Source organism: Apostichopus japonicus, chromosome 21 (assembly GCF_037975245.1).
Source record: "Apostichopus japonicus isolate 1M-3 chromosome 21, ASM3797524v1, whole genome shotgun sequence".
Classification (NCBI taxonomy): Eukaryota; Metazoa; Echinodermata; class Holothuroidea; order Aspidochirotida; family Stichopodidae; genus Apostichopus; species Apostichopus japonicus.
The window spans coordinates 20,834,331-20,862,059 of NC_092581.1; the positions used below are offsets into that span (position 1 = coordinate 20,834,331).

General features: G+C 35.6%; 2 protein-coding genes across 3 annotated transcripts in view; both read left to right on the forward strand.

The window, feature by feature from the left end:
- Nucleotides 1–27,729, forward strand: part of LOC139963222 (uncharacterized) — a 166,240-nt gene that overhangs the window by 101,792 nt on the left and 36,719 nt on the right. The window lies entirely within an intron of this gene.
- On the forward strand, nt 677–27,364 carry LOC139963145 (transmembrane protease serine 9-like). Its single transcript, XM_071963690.1, has 19 exons — nt 677–794; nt 1,686–1,739; nt 8,506–8,601; nt 8,921–9,037; nt 9,827–9,940; nt 10,127–10,298; nt 10,499–10,782; nt 11,399–11,547; nt 12,277–12,439; nt 12,944–13,183; nt 13,768–14,130; nt 14,520–14,633; nt 15,762–15,884; nt 16,995–17,348; nt 18,163–18,279; nt 19,557–19,679; nt 20,838–21,000; nt 25,937–26,202; nt 27,204–27,364. Exons 1-19 carry the CDS (start codon nt 677–679, stop codon nt 27,362–27,364), a joined length of 3,291 nt encoding a protein of 1,096 aa, XP_071819791.1.

A 27,729-nucleotide genomic window follows, 5' to 3' on the forward strand; every position in this document is an offset into this window, starting at 1 on the left:
TCATAGGTGAAATCAAAACTATTCTCGCACGCAGACAAATCCTCTTTCAAATCTAAGTAATTAATGCGCACGCTTTGTATTCTATATCAGTCTCATAAAAGATGAAAACTCAACATGAAGGATAAATTAAAATTCATTATTAGGCACAATGTAATGCATTTTGCAATGAAATAAGTAGAACTTTATATGTAAAATAAAATCAAATTGTAAGGATGGCAAAGGAAAAACATATCTTGTTCTGAAAATACAAAATATTAGTTGACCTATCGTCAGTCTGCCAGTAACTTTGTAACACTTGCCGTCTTTCAACAAAGCATGAAATAAACTGTAGCTTATGTGTTCATACGACAAAACAAAATTCAAATCATGTGACAAAACATATAAATATTTTATATCTTGATTTTTCACTTGAGTTAACTCTGTTCAAATGTTTGAAAAGTCTTCAAGAGCACCGAAGAGCACAAGATACTTCGCAAGTGCAAAACACAATATTCTTGGTATGCTGACTTAGTTTTACTTGTCTATTACCTGCTATTTCATTGACATTGCTTGGAGGAGGGGAAAATGCGAACTTATTTCCTGAAAAGTCGAGATTTTGCAGTAATAACGCAATCCACTGATTCAATGTATTCGCAATCAGTGATATTTTTTATACCCTTATTAATAAACTCACGCAATGGTTTTCGGGGCTGTGACGTTTTTACACAATACTACACGGGTTAACTTCGGATCCAAAGGAATAACTAAGGATGCCAATGACATCCTACAGCAAAGCTCTTTGAGCGTTAACGTCTGTGAGCTATATATATATATATATATATATATATATATATATATATATATATATATATATATATATATATATTGTCACCGAGACGACGCTCAATGAAGCTATGATATATATATATATATTATACCATTTTTAGGTACGTGTTCCTCATCACAGTTTGAGTGTTATGATGGTTCATGTATACCCGAATACTGGCTCTGTGATCATTTTCAAGATTGCAGCGAAAATGAAGACGAGAATGAAGAGAACTGCCAAATATGTAAGCTCTTTTCTTTTTGCATTGATTTTTATCCAGTCTGTACTGTAAACAGTAAAAACTGGATAATTTCATTTGGCAATGGTTTTGTTATAAAATGGAGCATTCATTGCCTCTCACGCATGCACAACAAGCACAACTTAAACGAAAGATTTTAACTCATGAAAAACAATCTAAACTAAATGTTGTACTTTCGAGGGAAGTAAAGCATGATTAAGATAACAAATACACCACCATGTATGAGATAATTCCTAAAGAAAGTAATCTGTAACATATTTTTACGGAAGCAACTCTGATGTAAAACGTACACATGACTTATATGACTGTAGAAAAGCATTGAAAACAACAAAAATATTCTGTAATGCCCGTTGAACATGAATAGAATTATAGGTAGGCTATTATCGGGCCTTATACGTTGAATGAATTGAATTATATAAATGCGAGATGCTAAGATAGGTGTACTGTATCTAAAACTGTTAGCTAGATCATATAACATTTACACAAACGATCAAAACATACTGAGGGAAAGCAAACCAGAATGTTAAATTCTAAATTATTGGAATTAATATTGAGATTAGTTCCAAACGAACAAGACTTAAATAAATGTCTCTTTAACATGATTGTGTCTTGACTTCTTAGTTTGTGATGGCTTAGGATACTCTAATTATGGATTCTGTGACGAATGGTGCTATGGTATGTTATATGTTATTGCTTATTGACGATATTTTTAGTATAAGTAATACTTATGAAGACTATGCAGAGAAGCACTTAAAGGTCATCAGTTTTTGCACGAAATTTGCTAGAAATCCCTATCTACAATTAAATAAAGATTTTAATCCCCCCCCCCCCCCCCAACAAAATACTATTCCTCACTGAAGTGCAACTATGCTAGAAAGTTAAATAATGGTCACCCAAGCTACAACTTCAACAAACATTTTAATACCACCCACAAAGTAGTATTCCTCACTGAAACATATTTGTCTAACATAACACTCCTCGTAGTGTGTAAGTAATCTGAAGGCAGAATTACCAGGAACTCCTTTTGCAAATTTTAGCATTCTTAACTTTGACACCAATGCTGGTGACATAAAAATAGCGTAATGTCTGGTGTACATGAACAGATGTAATGATGATGGACCGTCAGCATAAGTCCAATGAAAGAGCAACACCGGGTCCTATACGATTGATTGGAGTCCGTAAGTGTAAATCTCATGCGAGATGTCAACAGAAGTTAAGTTGCCCAAAAAAGTGAGTAATGAAGTAAAATATTTCCACGTATTTATTATTTTCTTGCTTTTGTATTATTATAAGTTTAGAAATGCTAACTGTTAACTTACACAAAGAGCAAAACGGTACTCTGGACCAACCGGAGGCACTTTTTACTTATGAAAAGGGACCATGTATAGAAGCCTGGGGCACGTGCTCCCGGCTCAAACTAGCCCTGGTCAAACTAGAGCAGCGTAAAGGTCTGCGCAAAAAGGTATACACGCATTCATCCATGGTAAAATGAAATGCAATGTATTTATAAGCTCATCTTTCCTTTAATTCTAAATGAACCATTCAGTATGGAGTGCTTGACTGAAGAGGGTGTACCTGAGCAAGCAACAAAGGCAACGTTTGCCCTTGCTGCAAATATACTTTAACCAGTATTGTTTGACTGTCAGTACAAATTTCACTCTGCCAAATGCTCCTCATGAGGAGGGTGGTTGGAGTAATCGTAAGTTAATTCAAGTTTATTAAAATTCCAATATAAATACATAAAAGTGCATATTTATAAATAGAATGTAAAAACATAGGGAAACGTTATAAAGGTTAAATAGTTAAACAGCAATGACGACGTGTAGAAAATAATAAATCTTACGTTGATGAAAGAATTAGAGTTAATTTTGAGGTACAAAACACTGAACAAATATCGCAGCCCTATGACAAAAAGTTTTTTTAAACGTACAGTTCGAAAACTGTCATAGCAGGGACTGTGGTACATTTTTTTTCTCACAAAGCAATTATAAAATTCAAATATAACTGCTTGCATACACTTTCCACTTCGGTGAATTTGCTGAAGCCCACCCAATCGAGAATAATTGTTTTAGAAATTTGCTTTGGTTTTACTGTTCGCCACGATGTTGGTTTCTATTCACTGTGTTGATAACCAGTCAAAACTTTGTTAAGTTTACTTGCAAGCAAGATGCAGTTTGTTGGCCGTGTCATAGCATCCACAGTCTAACTGTACAAAACTAGATAATTCAAGGACTCTATGTGAGTTGAATGTTGACATGAAATGAATCTATAGCCTCTAATTAATATCCGCAGGAACATTGAAGTAACTCCCTGCATAAGCTAGTGTATGATTTAATGTGTGGATATAGGTTCCGCAATGTGCGGGGTACACGTTAGTTCCTGATATGCTTTCATGTTGCATTGTTGGTTAGGTCCGATATGATAATAAGCATTTAATTTACATGCTAGGCTAGGAATGTACATTTTGGTATAGAAAGCCCTAGTGAGGCTGATGTGTATGATTTAATGTGTGGATATAGGTTCCGCAATATGCGAGGTACATATTAGGTGATACAATGTGCATCGTTCACTAGTTCCTGATATTCTTTCCTGTTGCATTGTTGGCTAGGTCTGATATGATACATAAACATTTAATTTACATGCTAGGCTAGGAATGTACATTTTGGTAGATTGCCCTAGTGAGGCTTATGTAGTAGGCATATAGGCTAGCTGGCTTGGCCAATACTGTTATAAGCCTATGTGGTTCAAGCTGTATACTAAGTGCATTTGTGATGAATTAAAATGAGCCAGTCTCGCTCTCAGGATAGCTGCATTATTATGTTCCTATATCCTATCGTAGGATATGAGCCAGCAACTGTGATTTTGTTTGTTGTTAGTGATTCGGTTTATAAACAGAAAGTGTATTCAGAGTATTTATACTGCTTAAACAATAACAAAGTATTGTTGCATTGTATTGTTAAAGGTCAATATTCTCAATGAGAAAGTGGTTGCTTTGGTAACCAGTCTTATTGCCATGATCGTTCATTTCCACATGCATGGGTGGGATTACGGGGGGGGCAAGAGGGGGCATATGCCCCCCCCCCCCACTTTTCCCAGACCTTAGTTCACTTTTTTTGTCGTTTTTGCAGACAAATGTGCACAACCCTAATCGAAATTATTCCCCCACAACAACTATCAAATGAGCCAATTTGTTTCGAATCTAAGTCGAATTTGTGTTTAACATCGTAACATGTAGCATGCAGAATAACTGGAGCTGGAGCTAGCACATGGTTCGCCGCACAGGTTACGAATCCTGGTTCTAACACACTAGCGATTCAATTCTGCATGTGATGAATCCGCGGCATGTGCTACAGCGCTAGCTTCAGGAATTGATTTTCAACGTTGCTGCTCTACTGAATGCGTTGCATAACTAACTCCAGGGAAACGATTTACGAAAGCCAGATTTGCATATTGGGAATACCAATAATTAAATTCAATACACTGGCACGTGACAACCCCCCCTACCCCGTGTCATTCAACAATATGCAATGGCAATGCCGATGTAATTTCTTTACTGCTCGAAATCCTTAAATGATGCATTCAAATCGAGTAATGTAAATTAAAAATTGGCACTAACACAATAACATATTAAATCCATTGTTACAGTATACAGCACTCGGCAGTTTCGGTAGGGCCGATAAAATAATGTGTGGCTTTGAGTTACGTTTTCGGATATATTCTCGATGATGAATAAAACACTTACGTTTGGTTTTGCATAAAAGGTAATTTCTTGCACACGATTTCTTTCCTGAAAAACTGACATATGTTGATTCAACTAGGATTTTGGAACTCAGAAAATTGTGGACAATTGTAAAATCCAAAAAGTCACCCGCCTCGACTTCAGTGGCGACGGAACCGGTGGACTTGAGGGGCTTGTTCTCCATGAAAAAAGTGTGTGGGGGGGTATAGGTATGTTCAGCCCCAATATTTCCCAAATGCTCCAAGAAGTGGGGACCGCTGGGAGAATTTCGAAGTGGGTGCTGAACATATTCTTGATCGGTCCAATGCACAATATACTAATACTTTTAGGGGGAAAGAACTGTCTAGATGCGATTTATTGTTACCAGAGGTGGCATTTTTTGCTGATCTAGGATTTCCTTTTTGCTTAAATTTCGAAACGCCACGCCAACTGGAGGTGGTGCACCGCCTAAATAGTGACGTATAAGCTTCAGTTGTACATCACCATATAAGTTCTTCTATCCGTCCTCCCTAACTTTACACACCTTCATTAATTGTTTAGATGCAATTTAAAGCCTATATGGGTGTTAATTTTACCGATCTAAGGGTACCTTTCATCGAAAATTTCGACGTTCCTTGCCAACTGATGATGGCGCTCCGCTTAGATAGTGACGTATAATAAAAGTTGTACATCACCATCTGACCATATGTTCTACTATCAATCCTCTCCAAATATTTAAACGATAATTAACTATCTAGATACAATTGCAGACATGAGATCCATATTTCAAGTATGGGTACATGCAGCTTAGAGCACTCATGAAGTGCCGTTTCCGGCCATCTGGAGGGTTTGTAAGGCCAAAAAATTCCAGACTACCCGAAATTATCCGTGTTATCCATACTGCATACATTGACCAGACTACCCGAGATTATCCGTGTTATCCATACTGCATACAATGAACAGACTACCCGAGATTACCCGTGTTATCCACACTGCATACAGTGACCAGACTACACGAGATTATCCGTACTATCCACACTACATACAGTGACCAGACTACCGGAGATTATCCGTGTTGTCCACACTGCATACAGTGACCAGACTACACGAGATTATCCGTGTTATCCACGCTGCATACACTGACCAGACTACCCAAGATTACCCGTGTTATCCACACTGCATACAGTGACAAGACTACCAGAGATTATCCGTATTATCCACACTGCATACTGTTACGTTGGAATGCGAGAGGTCTCGATAACTAATTTTTAACGAGACACAAGCCTGGGTTCGTTTCCGTAAGGAACACAGACAGATTGACGAGTCTAGAGATTTTAAATGAGAACGTAAACTATATTGAACAATGGATTTCGAACCAACAACAAGTGGTAATTAAAAATATATAGAAAATTACTCACAAACTTAACAAGATAGGATACACTTTAAAACACGCTGGTCTCTTCCAACGGCGATATCCCTCAGCGGCCACGACCTCGATGACGACGATTCTCGGTCCGTTGTACCGCGAAATTCACTGGTCCTCGACGAAGTTTCTCGCGATCCCAGAAACAGCAGTCACCTTCTTTCCGGCGATGCTCCAATATAGAAGACGGACTTCCAGCCACAATAGAGTGAAGCACACAAGTCGAACTTCTCGTCGACTAAATATTACCAGAGTCAGTCCAAATCAGCTTTATAGCCACCAACTCCTGGCGTAACGAACTTCCTCAACGGAGACAGAAATTCTTCACCTTCTCCGTAATAAAGACTGAAAAAACTGTACTTTCACAGCAAAGTCCTCTTCAAACTTCTGAATGGAAATGTAGAATCAATCTTGTTATCGATATCTCAATCCTTCAGAAACTACTGGTAGTTGAGCACTGACGATATATAGTAGAATGGTATAATATGTGTCGTCGCTTGTATTCGTACAGAAACTGAGAAACTCTCCGATCTGGGCGGGCTTTTATACGATTCGCCATGTCAAGAATCATCTAGATCTTTCTCGATACACCTGAGTAACAACGCGACCCGGTTTCTCTATTCTTGGAAGTCCTTTGCATCGCTCGCGAATATTCCAGAGAATCCACGAAGATGTGTACAGCTTACACGCGATCTCACGTAAACCGACGTCAACCCGAGACCAGCGCGTCATCATGAGGAACATACTAGAACAATCGTGTATTATAACATTCTGACACGGTAACCCGACCTAATTTCTCAAATACTGATTTATCACGTAGGCAATTTCAATACTTTCTATATTATAACATTAGGTTCCTTACTAGCAGTGACTAGCGTTAGGCTACAATGGGCCCTCGTAACAATACAGTGACCAGACTAAACGAGATTATCCGTACTATCCACACTACATACACTGACCAGACTACCGGAGATTACCCGTGTTATCCACAATGCATACAGTGACCAGACTACCCGAGATTATCCGTGGTATCCACACTACATACAGTGACCAGACTACCGGAGATTACCCGTGTTATCCACACTGCATACAGTGACCAGACTAAACGAGATTATCCGTACTATCCACACTACATACACTGACCAGACTACCGGAGATTACCCGTGTTATCCACACTGCATACAGTGACCAGACTACCCGAGGTTATCATCCTGCCTGAGTCTACGTGAATACTGAATTGGGATCTACAGCACTATTACTTAGGGTTCTAGTGTAAAAGTTTTGCGCCATATGGATATCCTTTTATGTATTGAGTATATGGAGAAACCGGTATCAATTGCACGTGTACGTTGTAAGAGTCACGTTTGAAGATTCGTTAGACTTCAGATATATTTGTATTTGTTCGTGTTTTGTGTGTTTATATATATATATATATATTTATATATTTATAAATATATATATATATGTATATTCCTATTTATATATATATATAATATCTATATATTCCTTTCAGAAATGTCTATATATTTATATATATATATATATTTATATATATATATATATATATAGCCTATACATACATATATATATATATATATATATATATATATATGTATATATATATATATATATATATATATATATATATATATATATATATATATAAATATATATATATATATATACATACATATATATATATATTAATGTCGAAGACATTTTAAATGACTATTTGAAACAACAATTAGAATAAACTTTGTTTAAATGGTTTTATTACATTATTATACAATATCAATTGTTTGATGTTTTCTCATATTGACATTTCCCTCATTATTATATTGATACAATTGTGGCATGTTCTTTTCGAGATAGTTATAATGATCTGTTGACACATTGAATTTCAAATTATCTACAACCATTCGTCGTTATTTAACTTTTATTTTGTTTACAGGTGCCAAGGATAAAATCTTTGTCACGAAGTCTGACAATGTTACCTTCCCATTTTATCTATCCTTCTAACCAAATAACCATCGAATAAAGATAATTTTCTCAACTTCTGAAAACTTGACACTCCTGATGAGTTTTGACTTTATCAAAGTTGATCGTGTATATGAATATGGTGACGTTAATTATGTAATCTTAGAAATTGATAGCCATAAAAAAGTTCATTAATGAGCTCATTTATATAGCGAAATGTGTCTTTCGTTGTCGGATTTAGCAAAAATATGATTTGTAGAGAATCCTTGATCTTTGCTATAGCGTTACTGACTGATGTCTTCCTTTTTCAGCTTGTTAAAAAGGATACTTCCAGTGCAATGATGGATACTGTATTCCAGAGTATGCCGTTTGTGAAGCTTATGGTGATTGCTACTTCGGGGAAGATGAAAATTATTGTGGTAATTTCTCTATATCTGTGGCTAAATGGTTCATAAATCTAAAGTAATATCTTAGCATCAGGCCTATGACTTTAAGAAAAGATAACATCAATTGAATTAAAGTAAATTAATAAGAAACACAAAAATACCAACTGTAACAGAATAATGCAATCTATGAAACTATTGTTGTAGTATTTTATAAGTATCCAACCTGTTTATAGAAACATTGTTAAGAAGAAAGCTCATATTCCAAATAGTCAAATTATACTTACCTCTTACCTGATGGAACTGGGTACACAATTCATCAAAGAAGACTTATTAGTATTGTTCTATTTTTCAGAAACGTGTGATTCCTCCAGTCACTTTACTTGCTCTGATGGACAATGCATTCCTCATACCTTTCTTTGTGATACATATTATGACTGTTCTGGTGGAGAAGATGAAACAAATTGTAGCTGTGAGTATTCCTCGTTCCTCTCTTCCTGTTATTATTGTAGCTGTGAGTATTTCTCGTTCCTCTGTTCCTGTTATTATTGTAGATGTAAGTATTACTCGTTCCTCTCTTCCTGTTATTATTTTAGCTCTGAGTATAACTCGTTCCTCTGTTCCTGTTATTATTGTAGCTGTGAGTATTACTCGTTCCACTGTTCCTGTTATTTTTGTAGCTGTGAGTATTACTCGTTCCACTGTTCCTGTTATTATTGTAGCTCTGAGTATAACTCATTCCTCTGTTCCTATTATTATTGTAGCTGTGGGTATTACTCGTTCCTCTTGCCCTGTTATTATTGTTGCTGTGAGTATTACTCGTTCCTCTATTCCTGTTATTATTTTAGCTGTGAGTTAAACTCGTTCCTCTGTTCCTGTTATTGTATGGTAGAATGAAGGTTGGTCGTTAACATCTTACAAAACTAGTTTGAAACACTTTCTTACAGCATTTATTGAATGAATTGTTTCCACACTTAAATATTTCATTTTGAAATGCTTATGTTCTACATGACTAATGTTTTTGATTAAATTATTTTCTTATTTTGATTTTTTTTCGATTCAGCAACTGATTTTTTCTTTCTTTCTAGTTTTGGAAACATATTTTGTTGTTTATCTGAACATAGTAACATATATACAAAAAAAATACGTGTACGTTTGCGCGTCTGGTTCCAGCTAAATATTGGTCCTAACAATTTCAGTTTCACCGAGTTTATTATGCATGAGAATTTTAGTTACAACAATAAATGTTCATTTCTTATAGCAACGTGCAAGCAATGGGACTTCCAGTGCTATGATGGACAATGTATTCCGGACATTTATCATTGTGATGGGGAACAAGACTGTCATTTCGGTGAAGATGAAGTCAATTGCACTGGTTAGTGTCACTTTCATTTTGCTTATTTAAGTCATAACTAATATAAACTATATATATATATATAAATATGTATATATCATGTTTTATTTTTTGATAACCATATTAATATTACTGAAACTAAATTTGTATTTGTTCTTACATTTAACCCGTATCACTACTCAATTCTCTAATGCGCATGTCCTTCAGGTGTGGATTTTTGCGGTACCAACCCTCTCTTTCCAACAACTCGTATTGTTGGTGGAACGGTGGCATCATTGGGCAGTTGGCCGTGGCAAGCCTTGCTTGAATACAGATCCGTTCTATGTGGTGCTGTGCTCATCTCTAATGAGTGGGTCGCGACTGCGGCACACTGTGTTGAGTAGGTTTTGGGTAACAATGATTACATTTGTCAAATTCAGACATGCAATTTAATAAGTAAATATTCGTTTTGCTTAGTACTCATTAAACAAGAAATTACAGCTTCTTGGGAGAGATAAAATGAACAGCATAGGAGTATGACATATTTATTGTTCGTTTATATAGAGAATATTGACAGCCTTTTGTAATTACATTAAACAGAGATCCTGGATTCAGGTCAAACCTTGAAGCGGTAGTATTAGGTGAGGTTCACCGCACTAGCGAAGCCAGGACACGAGTTAGACGACCAGTAGAACGCATCATGGTGCATCCTGGGTACAATCCAATCATCCTTGATAACGATGTTGCACTCCTAAAGCTTGCTGAACCAGTCAAGTTTCATTACTATGTAAGACCGATTTGTCTCCCGGACGGGAATGATTTTGATGAAGTGGAAAGCTATACTAATTGCTACGCAACAGGATGGGGTCGAACAAGTCAGTTTGGTTAGTTTTCAGCAATCAGTAAACGTACGAATTATAGCTAACTCACTGCTATTAGGTGTTACACGGGACACTCAGTCAATTGGATTTTGATGAAGTTGCGAATAGCTAGCACCAGACAAGACTTACAATGACTAGAAAGAACCATTGTGACTACTTTTTAATATTTAGTATAGGAATGGGTCGTGTTCATTATCATGTAGGTTTCCATTTTCTAATTTTTATACTAGCAAGCGTTAGTGTGATGTGGTCAAATGATTGAGACAATATACTTGCGGCTTAAATATAGCAAGTTCAAGTCCTGGTCAGATCATACGCGGTTTCCTAAGGTAATGCACTCAGACGCATTTGCCTCTCTCCAAATGGAGGTTAATTGTACATATGATGGTGCGTGCAATGTATTGGGCTGCACCCTATGCAAACCGTGGATTTGGCGAACTGTACTATACGGGAATGACTGTTTGGATTGAACTCTATTCGGTGTGTATGTGTGACAAGTTTCCAATTAATGTTGTTTTGTAAGCTATTATGTCTAGATAGGAGCCTATAGCTTCAACTTGAGTGTAAGTCCTTCGGCTTTTTGCTTTTTGCTCTTAAATGAATATTTCTATTTGAGCAGGTAATATATCTACGGACCTTCGCCAAGCTAATTTACCACTAGTGAACAGGTCAATCTGCTATGAACAGCTGATAAACAATGGTTATAACACTATAACTGAGAACATGATTTGTGCTGGGTACGATGAAGGAATGGTATCCACTTGCCAGGTAAATATCTCACTAAGACAACAGTAATGCTCACTTAAGGATCCTAGGAAGATCTCATTCAGATTCTGTAACAGTTAGCCTCTGAAAAACACCCTGCTAAGATTGAATCGTCAGGCATTCTGAATGTTGCATATTAACCCACACGTGCTTTTAGCAGTAGATAAGCCGTTTGTTGCAGTTTTTCCCTCTAGAAAAATTGTCCTTCTGTATATTAGTATTCATAAAATAACTATCCTGGAATTTCTGGTGTGAGAGGTGTTAACTGGTTTGTGACGCTGGAGGGAGTGAGCAACTGAGCACACCTGTTGTGGGGGTGGGTTCTGGGGCAAGGTTGCCTGAAATGTTGATGAAGCATCCTAATGTAAATTATCCTAACAATATATTAGATAAAAAAGTTATGTTAAATGGTAAAAGAAAATTTATTTGTTGCTATTATTTAGTGTTCACATTCATTTCTTCAATCTTTGCATTCTTTATTCCTTCTCTGAAACAGTAAGGTGGCAATGTTTATCATATATCTTAGCGAGGCGGTCGCCAAAAACAGAGAGGCGGCCACCTCACAAATGAATACCAGCGAAACCCTGTAATATGTTTGCAGGTTACGAAGGCAAATGAAAAAGGCTTATTGAAAAAACTCAAGCATTGCATTATATATTACTGTCAATTGACAATGTAAAAAAAAAATAGACTAAACGTTTAATGAAGTTTCATATCAAATCTTTTATGCAGGGCGTTAGCGGTGGTCCACTTGTTTGTCAAGAGTCAGATGGACGTTGGACACTTGTTGGGATAACAAGCTGGAGTTATGGATGCGCCCAGCCAGAATCTCCTACCGTATACGCACGCGTGTCTCGATACTTGGGGACAATTGCTTCTGTGATGGAGGGTGCAGGTACGTATTTTAGATCGTCGCTGTTTTAAGTGAGTCCGGATTTGCTGTCAATGTCATGTCGTGAATTAATACAAGTAGATTGTACCGTTCTGTTGTTAGAAATTTAATTTCTTCCTGTATTGCGAACTCAGGATAGACAAAAGCCAATAAGCTAACAAAGTTAAAACCTGCAAACATTATGTCTGTAACATAGGATAAATGAGATCGAAATGCTTCCGTTATACTTCCAAAAAGGTAGTGGATAACACAATAACTGGGTGGTTAAATTGACCAGGTATTAAATGTAGCAGTAAATTCTTTTACCGGCACAATGTTATTTTCATGTAAGAGATATGCATTAAATAATGATCATTTGTGGCCTATATATATATATATATATATATATATATATATATATATATATATATATATATATATATATATATAAAACCTTGTTAAAAACTATAATCTCTAATGTTGCCCATCCAGTAATTTATGATTGATATCACTACTTCTTCTCAACAGATCCACTTGTGTCTTGTGAATCAATCAACACCGGTTGTGCGCAAAATGTGCCTTATTCTGAAACATTCGCAACATCTCAAGCTGTTGTAGAATCCTTTATAGACATTATGATTATGGCTATTATAGCCATGATGTTTCATCAAATTCCACTGGGACATATTGCGACGAGGATGAGGTCAATTCGATTATGTGTGGATATTTCTTCAAAGGCTGTCATGAAGGTATTGTGCCATGCAGAGAGTACTGCGAAAATGTTGTCACTGAATGCTATACCGATTACTTCTGCACTTTTCTACCGTACGGACGTCCTGGTGAGAAATGGTGCATAAAATGTAAGTTTTGAAAGCAGAAATGGTTTATCTGAATTAAGCATTAACTCGAATTAATCTAGTGTAAATCTATATAGCGTACATATTTGTGACATAACTTACGTCAAGCGATTTTTTTGAATTAATGTTCTACTGTTTTCAACTAATTACCTGCAATAGCGTACAACGCTATTAAAAGCAAGCCTTGCTTATGACGTTATAACTATCAATGTATGCAAAATAGTTCTTATCGTTATTGAATATTGTGCATTTGCGGAACATTTGTCTTTCCTGATGATATTTACACCACTCTGCTGCTTCGTTGAATCACCGTTATTACTCAACATTTTACAAGGTCGGAGAGGTGGAGCATGTATTTGTCATAAACGTTTACGTCGTGGCAAGTATCTCCATCATAATAGGTTTTATCAACACAACACAGATATAATTAAACTTATTCGATTTTTTTTTACTACTTGATAACAAACTTAAATGTATTTATTGTACTTTCCTTAGCGGATGACTTCTGTGGGGCTGATAATATCACTCTGCTTGAGGGAACACTTCACAATCTCACCAATCCATTCTATCCCTATTTCAACATCGGAAATCGAGATTGCATTTGGTTTATCTCGGGACCGCCTGGTTTCAATATTGTTATTAAGTTTTATGAGTTGGCCATCAATCCATATTACCACACACTATCCGTCGGCTATGGAAACGATCCAGATTTGAGAACATCAACGATTGCCAAACTATACGATGAACCCCGATTGGTCATCATAGAGAGTGAAAATGGCTGGATCAGATTTGAAACGAGCAACGAGGATTATTACATTGGTTTCTCAGCTGTTTTAATGACGGCTGATGTATCAAACGGTAATGCACAGTGTCATGTAATTGAGTTTAGTGAAAGTAAATTTATAAGATTTCTGTCATAATAATTGGCCAAAACTACTTTAGTTGTGTGACATGGTATCTGAAAACCAAGTCTTACCATGAGAAAAACGTACCAACGATCAAATAAAGTGTAGAAAATATGTACAATATAAAAATCTTTCATTACAGCTTTGCCAGAAAATGTCATCAATTTAATTTGTTAGTGTTATGGTTACTCTGATTTATCGAATCAACAATAAAATGGATGGCAGCGAGATTACACTGTTACAATACCAGAAGGTCTATGGATGTACCTGTAATGCACTCTCCATCAATTACTCTGTTTCTAACAAACTATCAATGTTCACCTACTTTGTGTTTCTTTACAGTTTCTTTCCCGTGCCATAACGGCAGTATTGTTTGCAACGGTTTGTGCTTACCAGAGAGTTGGATCTGTGATGGTACTCCCGACTGTTTCCTTGGTGAAGATGAAGACGATTGTGGTATATGAGTGTCTTTGACCTGGCATATTACGTCCCAAACTGTGCAAAAGAACTATATATATATATATATATATATATATATATATGCAGATATATAAATATTTATATATATATATATTAATATATATATATATATATTATAAATATATATATATATATATATATATATATATATAAATATTTATATATATTTATATATTTGACGGAGTCCTTTCTTAGAAATCCTTCTCTTAGTTATAATAATTGGCGGTTGTTTGCAGATAGTCTTTAAGAAACACAATTTACATTTTTAATATGACATCAGCAGAAAAAGAGTAGTTCTGATGCACTATATTAACACAAAAAATTACGTAAAATATTTTTACTTTTCCTTCATGGCTATTATCATACAGTTTATAACAATTACGTATGTTTAAGGTGTCTATTGCTAAAACGAGGTTAGAATTATCCAGGCCGTGAATGATTATAAAAAAAAAAAAAGTTGAAGGTTTACAGTCTTGTATGAGGCTAATGCCTCCTCACATGACTTTACAACTTAACCCCTGGTCATTGGTAACTTGTCACACCCACACACCAAAGTGTGCACAATTCAATCAATCTCTCCTGGGGCACCACAGTGCACCACAACCACGTGTCCCCCGGGGGACTTCCCATAGGGTGCAGCCACAAACCGGCGCACGCAACTATATTTACAAGTTACCTCGCAGGTCCCCATTTATACACCTGGGTGAAGAGAGGCAATGGAGATAAAGCGCCTTGCCCAAGGACACAACGCAATGATCTGGCCAGGGCTCGAACCTGTAACCCTTAGATCACAAGTCCACTGCCTTAACCACTTGACCACAACGCCCTCAACGCCCCTAAATTGACTTTTGCTGCTGAGAACATATAACGCAAACATCTCCAAGGTTGCATAGATCAATTTGTTTCATTCAGACTTACTATCATCGCGATTTACATATTTGAAAGGTGCGTCTGGTAACGTTAAAACAGGAAACTATATTCACGGTGGTACTGTGTACTAATTTAAATGATAACTGGGTAGATTTATGAACCATTATGCACGTAAACAAAACTAGCAGCCATAAGAAATATTATTTTATTTCTTATTTTCTTATTTTCTTGTAGCAACTTGTTCCTCGGCACAGTTTCAGTGTGATGATGGTTCATGCATACCAGATTACTGGCTTTGTGATGGAATTATCGACTGTGCAGGAAATGAGGCCGAGAATGAAGGAAACTGTCAAACAAGTATGCTTTCCACTCGTGATTAATTACTTCTTACATTGAGCAACTCCATGACAAAGATGGTATTTATAGATAGATGACACGCCCAATGAAACGGAAATAACGGTTAAAAATGGTAAGAAATAAATATTTGCATTATTAGGTTATTTATAGGACATCAATTTGTTTATTTGATTTCGTTTGCCTCTATTAACACTTTGAACCGTCGGTAATACACGACGCTTATGTATGTTTATTTATGAAGGGCTCTAGTAAACTCGTTTGGTCCTCTGTGCAAAAAAACTTTGTTACTATTTTAAATATAGATATAAATATATATATATATAAATATAGTTTATGACGAGAGTTCTCTTTTCTCCTTTGCAAAATTAAAATGTACCTTGTATAAAGCAATCTAATTCCTGTTATTAAACAGCGCACGAGCACCATACAATTCATGTACGTGCTACTCTCATACCATTCAGCGAGCTTTCGTTCTATGTGGTCATCGTGACCTATGTAAAACAGCGAAGTTGGCTCTCGCTCGGGTCAGCCAAGTGTCCCTCTAAAACTACTATGTCGCCTTGTAGAATGATTTATTCTTTCAAATGTATTGGATTCTCTCCAAATTCCTTTCTTTTGACATACAGTTATGATTTTCAAAAAAAGAGAAATGATACACCAATAAAAAAAATTGTTATGATTAAACTGTAATGATTTGCTAAGCCTTTAAGTTAACAGTGTTTATTTTATTAGTAAATATATATATACATTTTTGCACATTTAAATGAAGTTGAACATATACTTAAATATTTCAAAATCTGCTAGTATTCTGCAATTATAGATTTAGTACTTTATATAGAAAACGATTAAGTTGTTTATATGTCTAGAACAAATTAGTTCAACCATGCTCATGTAGGGGTTATGTATAAAAACTTGCATATGAGATGTATGTTAGAAACGGTTCTATGCCTGTCTGTTTGCCATTTATGTCACACATGTCACTGTTAAGGATGAAATAAAAAGATGAAATACAACTGTTTGTTGTTTTTTACGCCAAAACGATTTGACGAATTGCCATATTTTCAATTATTTTTTCTTTATTTCATTGGAAACCCGTATTTTGCTTCACAGACGTTGCAGAAGAAATCTTCTTAGAGACATCTTACAGCTTTACTTCTCCTAATTATCCATCCAACTATCCAAATAACTATCAAACAGAAGTTGTTTTCTCAACAAACGAAACCTCAAGCCTTCTGCTTAGTTTTGATTTCATCGACACTAAAAGGAACTATGATTACATCTACGTTGGAGATGGGAACGAAACGTGGCAGCAACATCTCCTTACATGGTCAGGAGGTCCATCGTACGATGAGTTGAAGGTTTTATCAACTGGGAATTCGATGTGGTTCATATTTGAAACAGACGGAATCGTAGTGAATAGTGGTTATTCTGCCCATGTGGAAGCCGTGAACCTTACAAACACTGGTAGAATTATATTTCTTTTCATTTGTTTGTGCTTTGCTTACTGAAATTGATATATATCTTTTAATATATTGTCGTTCCGTATATTAAATCAGACATTTTCTGTACTTTGGAAGCTGTTTACATTACTAAAACACTTAAACGGTTCTTTACCGTTCTTATTTACGAGTGTGCGAAATGCGTCTGAAGGTCAGTTTCATCTATCATAATGTGCTCTAGTTTATATTTTTGTTTACGAATCATGATGAATTAACACCGAAGATACTACGTAGTATATTTATTCAATTGAATTGTCTATTGAATTGATTTTGTTGTCTACAATGTTTGTCCCACATTTAAAGATGATAGTATGAAGACAATCGTGCTGACTTGAAACATTTATTTATTCAGATTTGGACTGTGGCATTGAATTTAGTTGTTTGAATGGTGTGTGCCTGCCAACCTCAGCTGTTTGCGATGGACTTACCAATTGTGACAACCTACAACTACGAAGACGAAAGTACACAAGCATGCAATCCAAGTAGGTTCTCGGGGTTTTTATCTTGAAGAAATGTTCATCCACGTAATATTCCAATAAAACGTACCATAACTCATATTCACAAACCCTATGTACGTGTGTGATACAGTGTTCCTGGCCACCAGTAATCAAGCCTTTGCAATGATAGCAATCTCTGATAATTGCAAAGCTGCATGAAGGTATCAAATGTTTGAAGAAAAAGTGACAAAGATTAAAATATTCCATTAGCTAACATTTTGATTTTACAGAATGCCATGTAGTATACAGTAACTGTGCTTCTTTGTCATATATATATTTAAGTCAGCAGTTGTGACCCTGACAGCTACATATGCTATGATGGTACCTGCATCCCGACGTTCTCTGTCTGCGATGGTTACTATGACTGTAACTATGGAGAAGATGAATACGGATGCCCTGGTAAGAAATAACGAGGTTCATTCATTGATTGTGATAAGCATACAGTACAATATATTTCAGGGTTAAAAGAGTCATCTTCTTTTTTTTTTAAATCTATATTCACCAAATATATGTTTTAAGTACCACAACCCGGTTATGTAATTGTATATATAAGCTGCATCAATAAAAAAAAACTATAAAACTATAAATATACATATAAATGAAAATCGTATTGAGTTGGAAAATCTAGAACAATGAAAAAACTTTCAGCCTCCACCGGGATTCGAACCACGGGACTTCCGCTCTGTACGCGGACACAGACTATATACATATATATATATATATATATATATATATATATATATATATATATATATTTGAAAACCGTTATGAGTTGGAAAATCAAGAACAGTGAAAAGACTTTAAGCCTCCACCGGGATTCGAACCACGGGCCTTCCGCTCTGTACGCGGACACCCTAACCACTAGGCTATGGACGCTGATTGTATGTCCAGAGGTTCGAAACCGGTGAGGAAGGTCGTTATTCCACTGTAGGCGTTGTCACCTGTATCGAACAATACTAGTTCTGTTTTTGGTGAAATATTTTGCCTTACTCTAGAGATCAAACATGATGTACGGCTGCTAGTATATATATATATATATATATATATATATATATATATATATATATATATATATATATATATATATATATATATATATATATATATATATATATATATATATATATACACGGAGTTCTTTCTTTGAAATCCATTCTCTTTAGTTATAATAATTGGTGGTTGTTGCAAACAGTAATTGAGTAACACAATTTACATTGTTAAATATACTAGCAGTAGAATTGAGAGTATTTCTATTGTACTATACTAGCAAAAAACCTTACTTTTTTTTTTTAAAAATTAAATTTTGTTTTACTTTTTCTCCATGGGTATTATCATACACTTAATAACAATTAAGTATGTTTTAAGGTGTCAATGGCTTAAGTCAGGTGGGAATTATCCTGACCGTGAATGATTATAAATGGACTCTTGCTGCTGAGAACATATAACGCAAACATTTCCAAGGTTGCATAGATCGATTTTATTTCATTCAGACTTACTATCATCGCGATTTACATATCTAAAAGGTCTGTCTGGTAAAGTTAAAACAGTAAAATATATTCACGGTGGTACTGTGTAGATGATAACCAGGTAGATTTATGAACCGTTATGCACGTAACTTTTTGAAAACAGAACTAGCAGCCATAAGAAATATGATTTTATTTCTTGTTTTCTTGTAGCAACTTGTTCCTCGGCACAGTTTCAGTGTGATGATGGCTCATGCATACCAGATTACTGGCTTTGTGATGGAATTATCGACTGTACAGGAGATGAGGACGAGAACGGAGAAAACTGTCAAACAAGTAAGCTTTCCACTCGTTGATTTAATTACTTTTCACATTGAACAACTCCATGACAAAGATGGTATTTATAGATAGATGACACGCCCAATGAAACCTAAATAACGGTGAATATTATTAAGGACAATTTTATTGCGATTTAACAGAAATGTCAGAAATGAGGTTTATCGTTAAGTTACATATGTTATTTAATAGAAATGGATGGCCCGGTACGAAATCGATGAACATTATTGAAATAAGATCATTTCTACTTTCTTATTCGTGTGCTTCCTTTAAATTTCAATGTTCACGATTTGTTCAATATACATTTGTCGAAAGAACATTATATCTTATGAGATGGTATTTCTCAGTATGAATATTATTTTGTGTTATTAATAATGTAATTATAATATCTGATGCGGTTTATCATTATGTGTATTATGTGAATTGTTTCTCGTCTGGTTGAGTTATTTAACGGAAAAGAACGTAAGAGTGAATTTAATTCAGCGCTTCAAGTAAAAATGAAAAAGAAAACCAAGATGTCCCAAGGTCTTATAATTCTGTTTATATCTGTTGCCCTACCCGCATTATTAATGTGATGGGCTACAAGATTGCACAGATTATGACGATGAAAGTGACTGTCGAACTACAATCTTCTTTAAAGCATACCCTCATTGAAGTAAAACACATGGTCCTATTGATTTTGCTAAATTTTATAAAATACCTCATGAATGCAGGTGATTAAGGTATCATTTGTCAAGGTTATTTGAAATATTGTCAATTCAAAATGGTTTGGTGTGTGTGTTGCATGTTCTTAATAGGAAAATACTGTAATATTGTACAGTAATCAATATGTCTTAGAAAATTGAAGGTACTTGTTAAAATAATCTAGAATTAAGCTTCATTTGATAAACAAAATACTCTTTCATCCAAAGCGCGAAAACCCGTTATGTGGGTTGGGTAATTGTATAAAAGCCGTTAGGAAGCGTTCATTTGATATAAGATTTGGTTCGCATGGTATCACAAGCGCAGCAGATGATGGCTTTTGTTACTATCGCGAAAACTCGGGTACGAATCGTGGTGGAGGCTGACAGATTGTTCATACTTTCCGAATATCTTATTTACTACGAAGTTCATTAGGCCATTCACACACGGGCATTTTTTTTTTTTTGTGGCATACAGGATGTGGTGAAAGACCGCTGTTTTTGTCCCGTATCGTTGGTGGTATTTCGGCTCAACCTGGAGCATGGCCATGGCAAGTTAGCATTCGGTATGACTTGGGATGGCATTTATGCGGTGGAACTCTTCTGAATAAACGATGGGTGCTAAGCGCAGCTCACTGTTTGTAAGTGAAATAATGAGCCTTTGATATGATACAAATGCAAAGTTTATATTAGTTAGTTAATAGTTTCATAGACCAGCTGTTGAATAATTCAAACAAATATTTTACATTATATATTATTTCTTTCAATGGCAGAGCGGGCGATGAACAATTGAAGTTTCTACTTTAATTTACACACTATTTACCACTAAATAACAGCAGTGTATCAACATCATGATATCTGAAAATTCACATAGATTTTCGCACGTAGCCAATCCAATTACACGATTGGACATTCCGATCTCGACACATCCGTCCTTCAGTCTTTCAGGAGACAATTGTTTATTTTATATCCTTCCTTGTACAACTTATTATATGTAATTTGCAGTAAGCTTTTTACAGGAATCAGCACCTTCTGCAAAATATGGAAATATGGGTTTTTTTTATGGTAAAATGTAAAAATGAGTTGTGGCATTTGTTGAGACTATGGCTACTGTCGGTTACGGCCAATATGGATGTACATAGTAGACTCCATCGTCATAACAACTAGCTGTGGTGTTGTGTGAAAAGATATGATGTAAGAACAAAACAAAATAATCCAATCCTCGAACTGTGTAATCAAAGATGAGATCAAATGGACTATATCCAAGATACTCCTGTATATACTGACTCTCGAGCAGCGAACAAAACATACCTTCGTCCCAATCTTTTCAACTTTCGTAGCAATATGCTTTAATAATATTCTTAAAAGTTTGATGAAATCTCCTTATAGCCCCTTGACTCGCTGGGTGATAGGCACTAGATATAACTTGTTCAATATTTACTTGATACAAAGCTTGTTGAAACACTTTTGAAGTAAAATTTGAACTTTGATCAGGTTGAACTATTTTTGGTAAACCAACCAGTGTAAAGAATTTAAGCAAAGATTTGCAAATAGTCCTGGTCTTAATATTCCTGAGAGGGATAGCTTCAGGAAACCGGGTAGAAGTGCACAATTGTTAACAAATACTGATACCCAGATTCTTTCTTTGGTAAAGGACCAATGCAATCGATAATTTCTCTACTAAAAGGCTCAGCAAAGGCTGATATTGGTTTCAGTGGTGCCAATGGAATTTATTTTATTCGGCTTCCCTACCATTTGACATATATAACATGTTTTACCAAAAACAGCAACCTCTTTTCTAATTTTTGGCCAGTAAAAGTGATTCAAAATACGCTGGTATATCTTATTGACCCCCAAATGAACAGAAAAGAATAACACTCCTATAAACTTTAGGAACAACCACTTGATGTTAGAACCTCCATTCGTCGCAAGAGGACACATCAAGAGGTCTACATTTTTTTTTTCATTAAGATCCCCTCTTTTAAGTGAAACCAAACCGGGACATATACTGCTTCGTTTTCAGTTATACGCTCTTAATTAGCGACGAGATTTTGGGTCTTTCCCCTGCTATTTGAATTGCGGTTCTTTTGAGAGAGAATTAGACAATAAGTCAAAATGACGTGGTAACCCAATCTTGGACTCTTTAGTAGGAACATACTGCAGCTGTTCTTGATCCCCACCTTCTGGTGTCGGAATTAAAGGACCAGACAAGATCATCATCAAGGAAACCCATAAAACTTTTTGGTAAACCAAATAATACCTCGGAAAACCTTTTTTTGTTTTGTAGTTTCTTGAAAGACTCCTTACTTTAGAGTAAAGTCTCTTTAGCGAGACAAGCATGATAATTTTTAGAAACTTCTACAAATTTTTGGGACAAAGCTCGAGTCACGGCACCTGCAGGGAAGATATTTGGAATTTCTTTTGTAACTGCCATGTGCTATCAGAAGCTCTCGGCTTGTCAAAAACAATTAGTCTGGCTACTACTTATCACCTATACGTCATTACCTAAAGAAACGACACACCCCTTTACAGGACGTTAAGGTTTAACACCACTGTTACCACTACTGACACTATATCGGATTCCAGATAAATCTAATGAAGGGGTACTGGAATAAATGTACACCCTACACCCTTCATTAAAACATTTGAATTGGCTGACGTTTGCTCAGAAAATGACAAAATGCCTCCCAAAAGTAAGGACTGATCTGCCCCAGTATCACGAGAAACTGTAATGTCAACAGGGGTTGAATGTGATCCCTCAAGAGATACAAACCATCTGAAACAAAAGGTAAATACAACTTTTCAGTTTCGTCAGTTTCAGGTTTTAATACTTTCAATGTAGTCAGGGTAGGTGTTTGCAGACTTATCAATGCACTGGAATAGATTTCTGTTTCTCTATCTCGTGCCATTTTGTTTGCCAATTTAAACAATTGCTAATTAGGTGACCAGTCTTGCGACAATAGCCGCAAGTAGGTGAATTAAAATCGACCCTACTGAAATTGACATGGTCGAGTTTATAGCGACTTGAATCTGGAGTTGGTTTATTTCCAGTACCAGATGATTGACGAACAGAATCAGTAACACTGATATTTGAAGAACCTTTGAATTGTTATCTATTCCTATTGAACGTGTGTGTGAGACAATAGCCGTAAGCCATTTAGAAGCCTTCGACAAGTCAACACATTGATGTACGTCAATTTAAATTTTAATATCATTACTAACAAATGTTGTTAACTCTTCTACCAAGATAAGTTGTCTTGAATCTTTAATTTCTTTAACGCCCTTCGAAATACACCACCGGTTGAAAAGGTTTCGGACAAATTCAACATAAGCCTCATTTTCTTGTTTTCGACGGTCTCGAAATTTCTGCCTGTAGGCTTAAGGTACTAACTCATAAACATCCAGAATTACTTTCATTGCGATATCGTTGTTGCAGTTGTCTGCAACTGACTACGCAGCATAACCTTCTTGTGCCTTGCCAACAAACGAATTTTGAAGAAGAAATGCCCACTTTTCCTTTGGCCACTTTAAATTGTGTGCCTAACTTCTCAAATATGACAGAAGACATTGTTTACCTCACTTTCCTGGAATCAAGGGACCAGAGACAATGCTTTGTTACATTAAAACCCCTAAAAGCAATGTGAGACGATTCACCGCAACCTTTTAACTCCAATTCTTTAAGTTTACTTTCCATTTCCCTAAGCTTAAACTTTCTTTTCGCTTTAAGTTCGAACTTTCTCATTCCCCCCCTATTTGAGACTAGAATACGAAAGATCAACAAGAGCTGCCTCGTCTATGGCGTTCTCATCAAATAAATGTTCGGCAACCAGCTTCTTACTCTCATCCTTGCTCATATTGGTTTTAATTCAATATTATTATACGTTGCAATTTGGACAATTTCAGACTTTTTCAGTAAATTGAGTTCCGTAATGGAAGGAAGCGCCATGAACTTTGTCACTTCGAAAGGTATATTGATAATAACAAACTGTAACTGTTCGTCCGTGAAAATGAAGCAAAGAATTATTTTGGATTTTTGGAATACAATTTTGTTCCCGGATAGGCTCCCAATTATGTTACGTGACTGCTAGCCAACTATAAGAGGGATTCAACAACTCGAGAGTAACCAACAGTCACGAACATAAAAAAAGAGACGAGAAAGGAAAATTTGTTCTGTTAAATTATAATTAATAATAGATTACATTAACACATATAACAATTAATTTCAATGACTTGCAAGAGATTGAAGTCGCTGACAGCAGGGCGTGGTTCCTGGTAGGTTGGCGAAAGTTGTTCGGTAGAGTTGCTTAGTCAGCTTTTCGGAAGAGCGTGGTTTTGAAATTGACCAATATATATATTTTGTAGAAAAGTTCCTCGGGAAAAGATATGCAAAGGATACAAGTAAAAGTTATACACAACATAGTCCAAATCGAAAACATCCAAATGAACGAGAATATCCTCCAGGTAAATGGATTGAGGGAAAGTAAGTTCAACAATCGAGAGATAGATGAATCAGCATAGATGTATTCATTGCATATAATACAGTACAAACCACTTGAAAGCAGACACAGGCAGAACAAAACGGCAATGTAAAATGTAACATTTGGCAAAGTAGAACGGCGTTGACAGATAATGAAAAGATGTACTTTTTAAGAAAAGTCACCTAGAAAAGAACCTTGGCACGAAAAACCAAACAACCGAACGACTGATCCGCTCTCGACCCCAGTCCACTTGCATCGAGACTGTGACTGTCTGATCATCGTCAGGTGTGTATCACGATTCCCCCGAAAGGCAACAGATACTACACGTGATCTTATCCAAAAGGCCGAGAAGCGATAATGAAAAGATATAGTGAAGAGAAGCGACCTTCTTGTTGGGTGGAGTGAATAGAACTAACCTAATTCAATTAAAGCTGCCAAAGAGGAGCTAGCACGGCGTAGTGATTACGTAACACTTTAATTGTATTAGCATATTTCTAAGGTACACAATTAAACTATGTACGACAGATATGCATTCCTTGAATAGAATGCACAAACCTCATAACACTGTAGTAACCATGAAGAAAAAAAAGGGACCTTCAAATTTAACAAAGTTATTGACGGGTTATATAAAAACTCGAAACCTGTATCGCCAATGCGGTGGACGTATCGCCTTCTCAGTTATGTAAGAAATGTTCCGAATTCAGGACGAGAATTTTGTCAAATATCCATTTAAGCAATGGTAACATTTTTTTCCTGACAACTTACTGTTTGACCTACACTTCGTGATTTAATTCTTTTAATTCTCATATTAATCAATGTCGGTACTGTTGTTATCGCTGTCATTATTTTTACGTACTCATCTCATTGATGCTTGATTGATTGATTCCTTGTTTGTTTGTTTGTTTGATTGGTTGGTTGAGTGATTGAATGATTGATGGATTGATTGATTGGTTGATGGATGGATGGATTGATTGATTGGTTGATTGATTGATTGGTTGATCGACTGATTGATTGAATTTGGTAACGAATTGATTAGTTGAAACATATCCGAATCAATCGAAATTAATTGTTTATTTTATTACACTTGTTTGTGATCCAGTGTCTATTCCCAAGATGCAGCAGATTACAACATTATCCTCGGTAATCATCGACTGGACACCTTTGATTTTACTCAAGAAAGTTTTGGCCTATCGGATATCATAGTTCATCCTTTCTATGACAGCAGCAGTTATAACAATGATATCGCTTTGTTGAGACTATCGGCTGATGTTCATTCCAACGATTACATACAGCCTGTGTGTCTGCCATCCCAAGACTGGGCGGCTGGAACGACAGTTTGGATAACAGGATGGGGAGATCAAGAAGGTATTATCAAAATGATGGAAGAGGAGTAGGCGAATCGTCATGGTGTCATTATCCAATAATTACCGAAAATATTTGAAATACAAATAAATTAAATACTAATAAACCATCATAAAAATTTCAGCCATAAAATATTCTGTCAATATCCATCCCTATTTAGTGCCACATATACACAATGTCGTCTCATAAAATCCTCTAACAACCGTAATATACCACAGCTCTTTTCAAATAAATGTTCTAGTCTCTGCCAGAACTTTGTAGAAGTATTTGATTTAAATATTGACAAACATGCTTGTTGACTGAATTGAAGGCGTCCTAAGACACTTCTCTGTCATTTGGGAATTACGATGCAGCGAAATCCCATATTATCCTAACATCATTCACATAAGTTGTGTACATGAATGAATATATCAACATATATCAACATATTTGTATTGGTTTATTTCATCTATTTTTCATAGGATTACATGAGAAAACTGTTACCCAGACAAAGATTCAGCGACGAATTTACATCATTCAGACGATATTAGAACGCCCCAGTTAAAACAAAATAATTAATTAATGAATTAATACATACATTATTCATTCAGTTATTAAGTGCTTACGTGACAGTACAGAGCTAGACTAATTTGCAGGTTTAAAACGTTTCTGGTATTGCAAAACTCTAAGTGTTAAAAGTGGCACAGCTAAATTGTTGACTATCTCTAAAATACCACAAAACAGTCATGGTAGCCAAAGGAAAGCATTCCGTAAGATTTTTGCTTTGTTTGTTACATGTTATCTAAATAATACCAAATTTTCTATAGTTGGACAGAGATTTTGAACTTCTCTGGATAACTGTTTATTAAACGAACGCAAGATTATTGAAAAAATGGCTGTCGTATACATTTTTAAATTATTGCTTACTTTTCTACACCTCTGCAGATTCTTCTTCTTCTTTTTACGTTCGAGGTAACGACGATAACTTTTACGATAATTAAGTACATTCAACTACTTTATTGCAGTATTTCCCGAAGATGAAACATTACAGGAGATCAGTGTGCCAATAATCAGTACGGCTACTTGTAATCAACCTGGATGGTATGGTGGTGATGTCATAGAATGTTGTATGTTCTGCGCAGGATTACCAGAAGGTGGCAAAGATTCCTGCCAGGTGAGATTATAGTATATTTAATGATATTTTATTTCACAGATTTTGGAGGGTACCGATATTTATGAAGCTAATATAGATGGGTCGATCTAATATAAACAACCTTCTGTTGCTAATATCATTCTACAATTTGATCATACTGATGTTATTAAGAAGTCTTAGCAGTACCTCCAATAAATATGTTTTATGGAGTTTCTTCCGTGACAGTGTTATCCTGACTATTGACTAGTGTTTTCCAATTGTAACATTAAGCTTCTCTAAACATTGTTATCCTAGTTTAAGATATATACAATATTAAATAATAAACAAAACTCTAAAGATGATATTCTATTCTTTTTCTTTCTTTTCATTTATAAATAATTACCTCATCATTGTAATCA

Bases quoted from the DNA above. Each gene is read 5' to 3' on its own strand.
- LOC139963145 (XM_071963690.1), top strand. From the start codon at position 677: ATGGTTTTCGGGGCTGTGACGTTTTTACACAATACTACACGGGTTAAC. The intron at 10,299-10,498 runs GTAGGTTTTGGG...TACATTAAACAG, and splicing joins ACTGCGGCACACTGTGTTGA to AGATCCTGGATTCAGGTCAA. The intron at 19,680-20,837 runs GTAAGCTTTCCA...TGTGGCATACAG, and splicing joins CGGAGAAAACTGTCAAACAA to GATGTGGTGAAAGACCGCTG.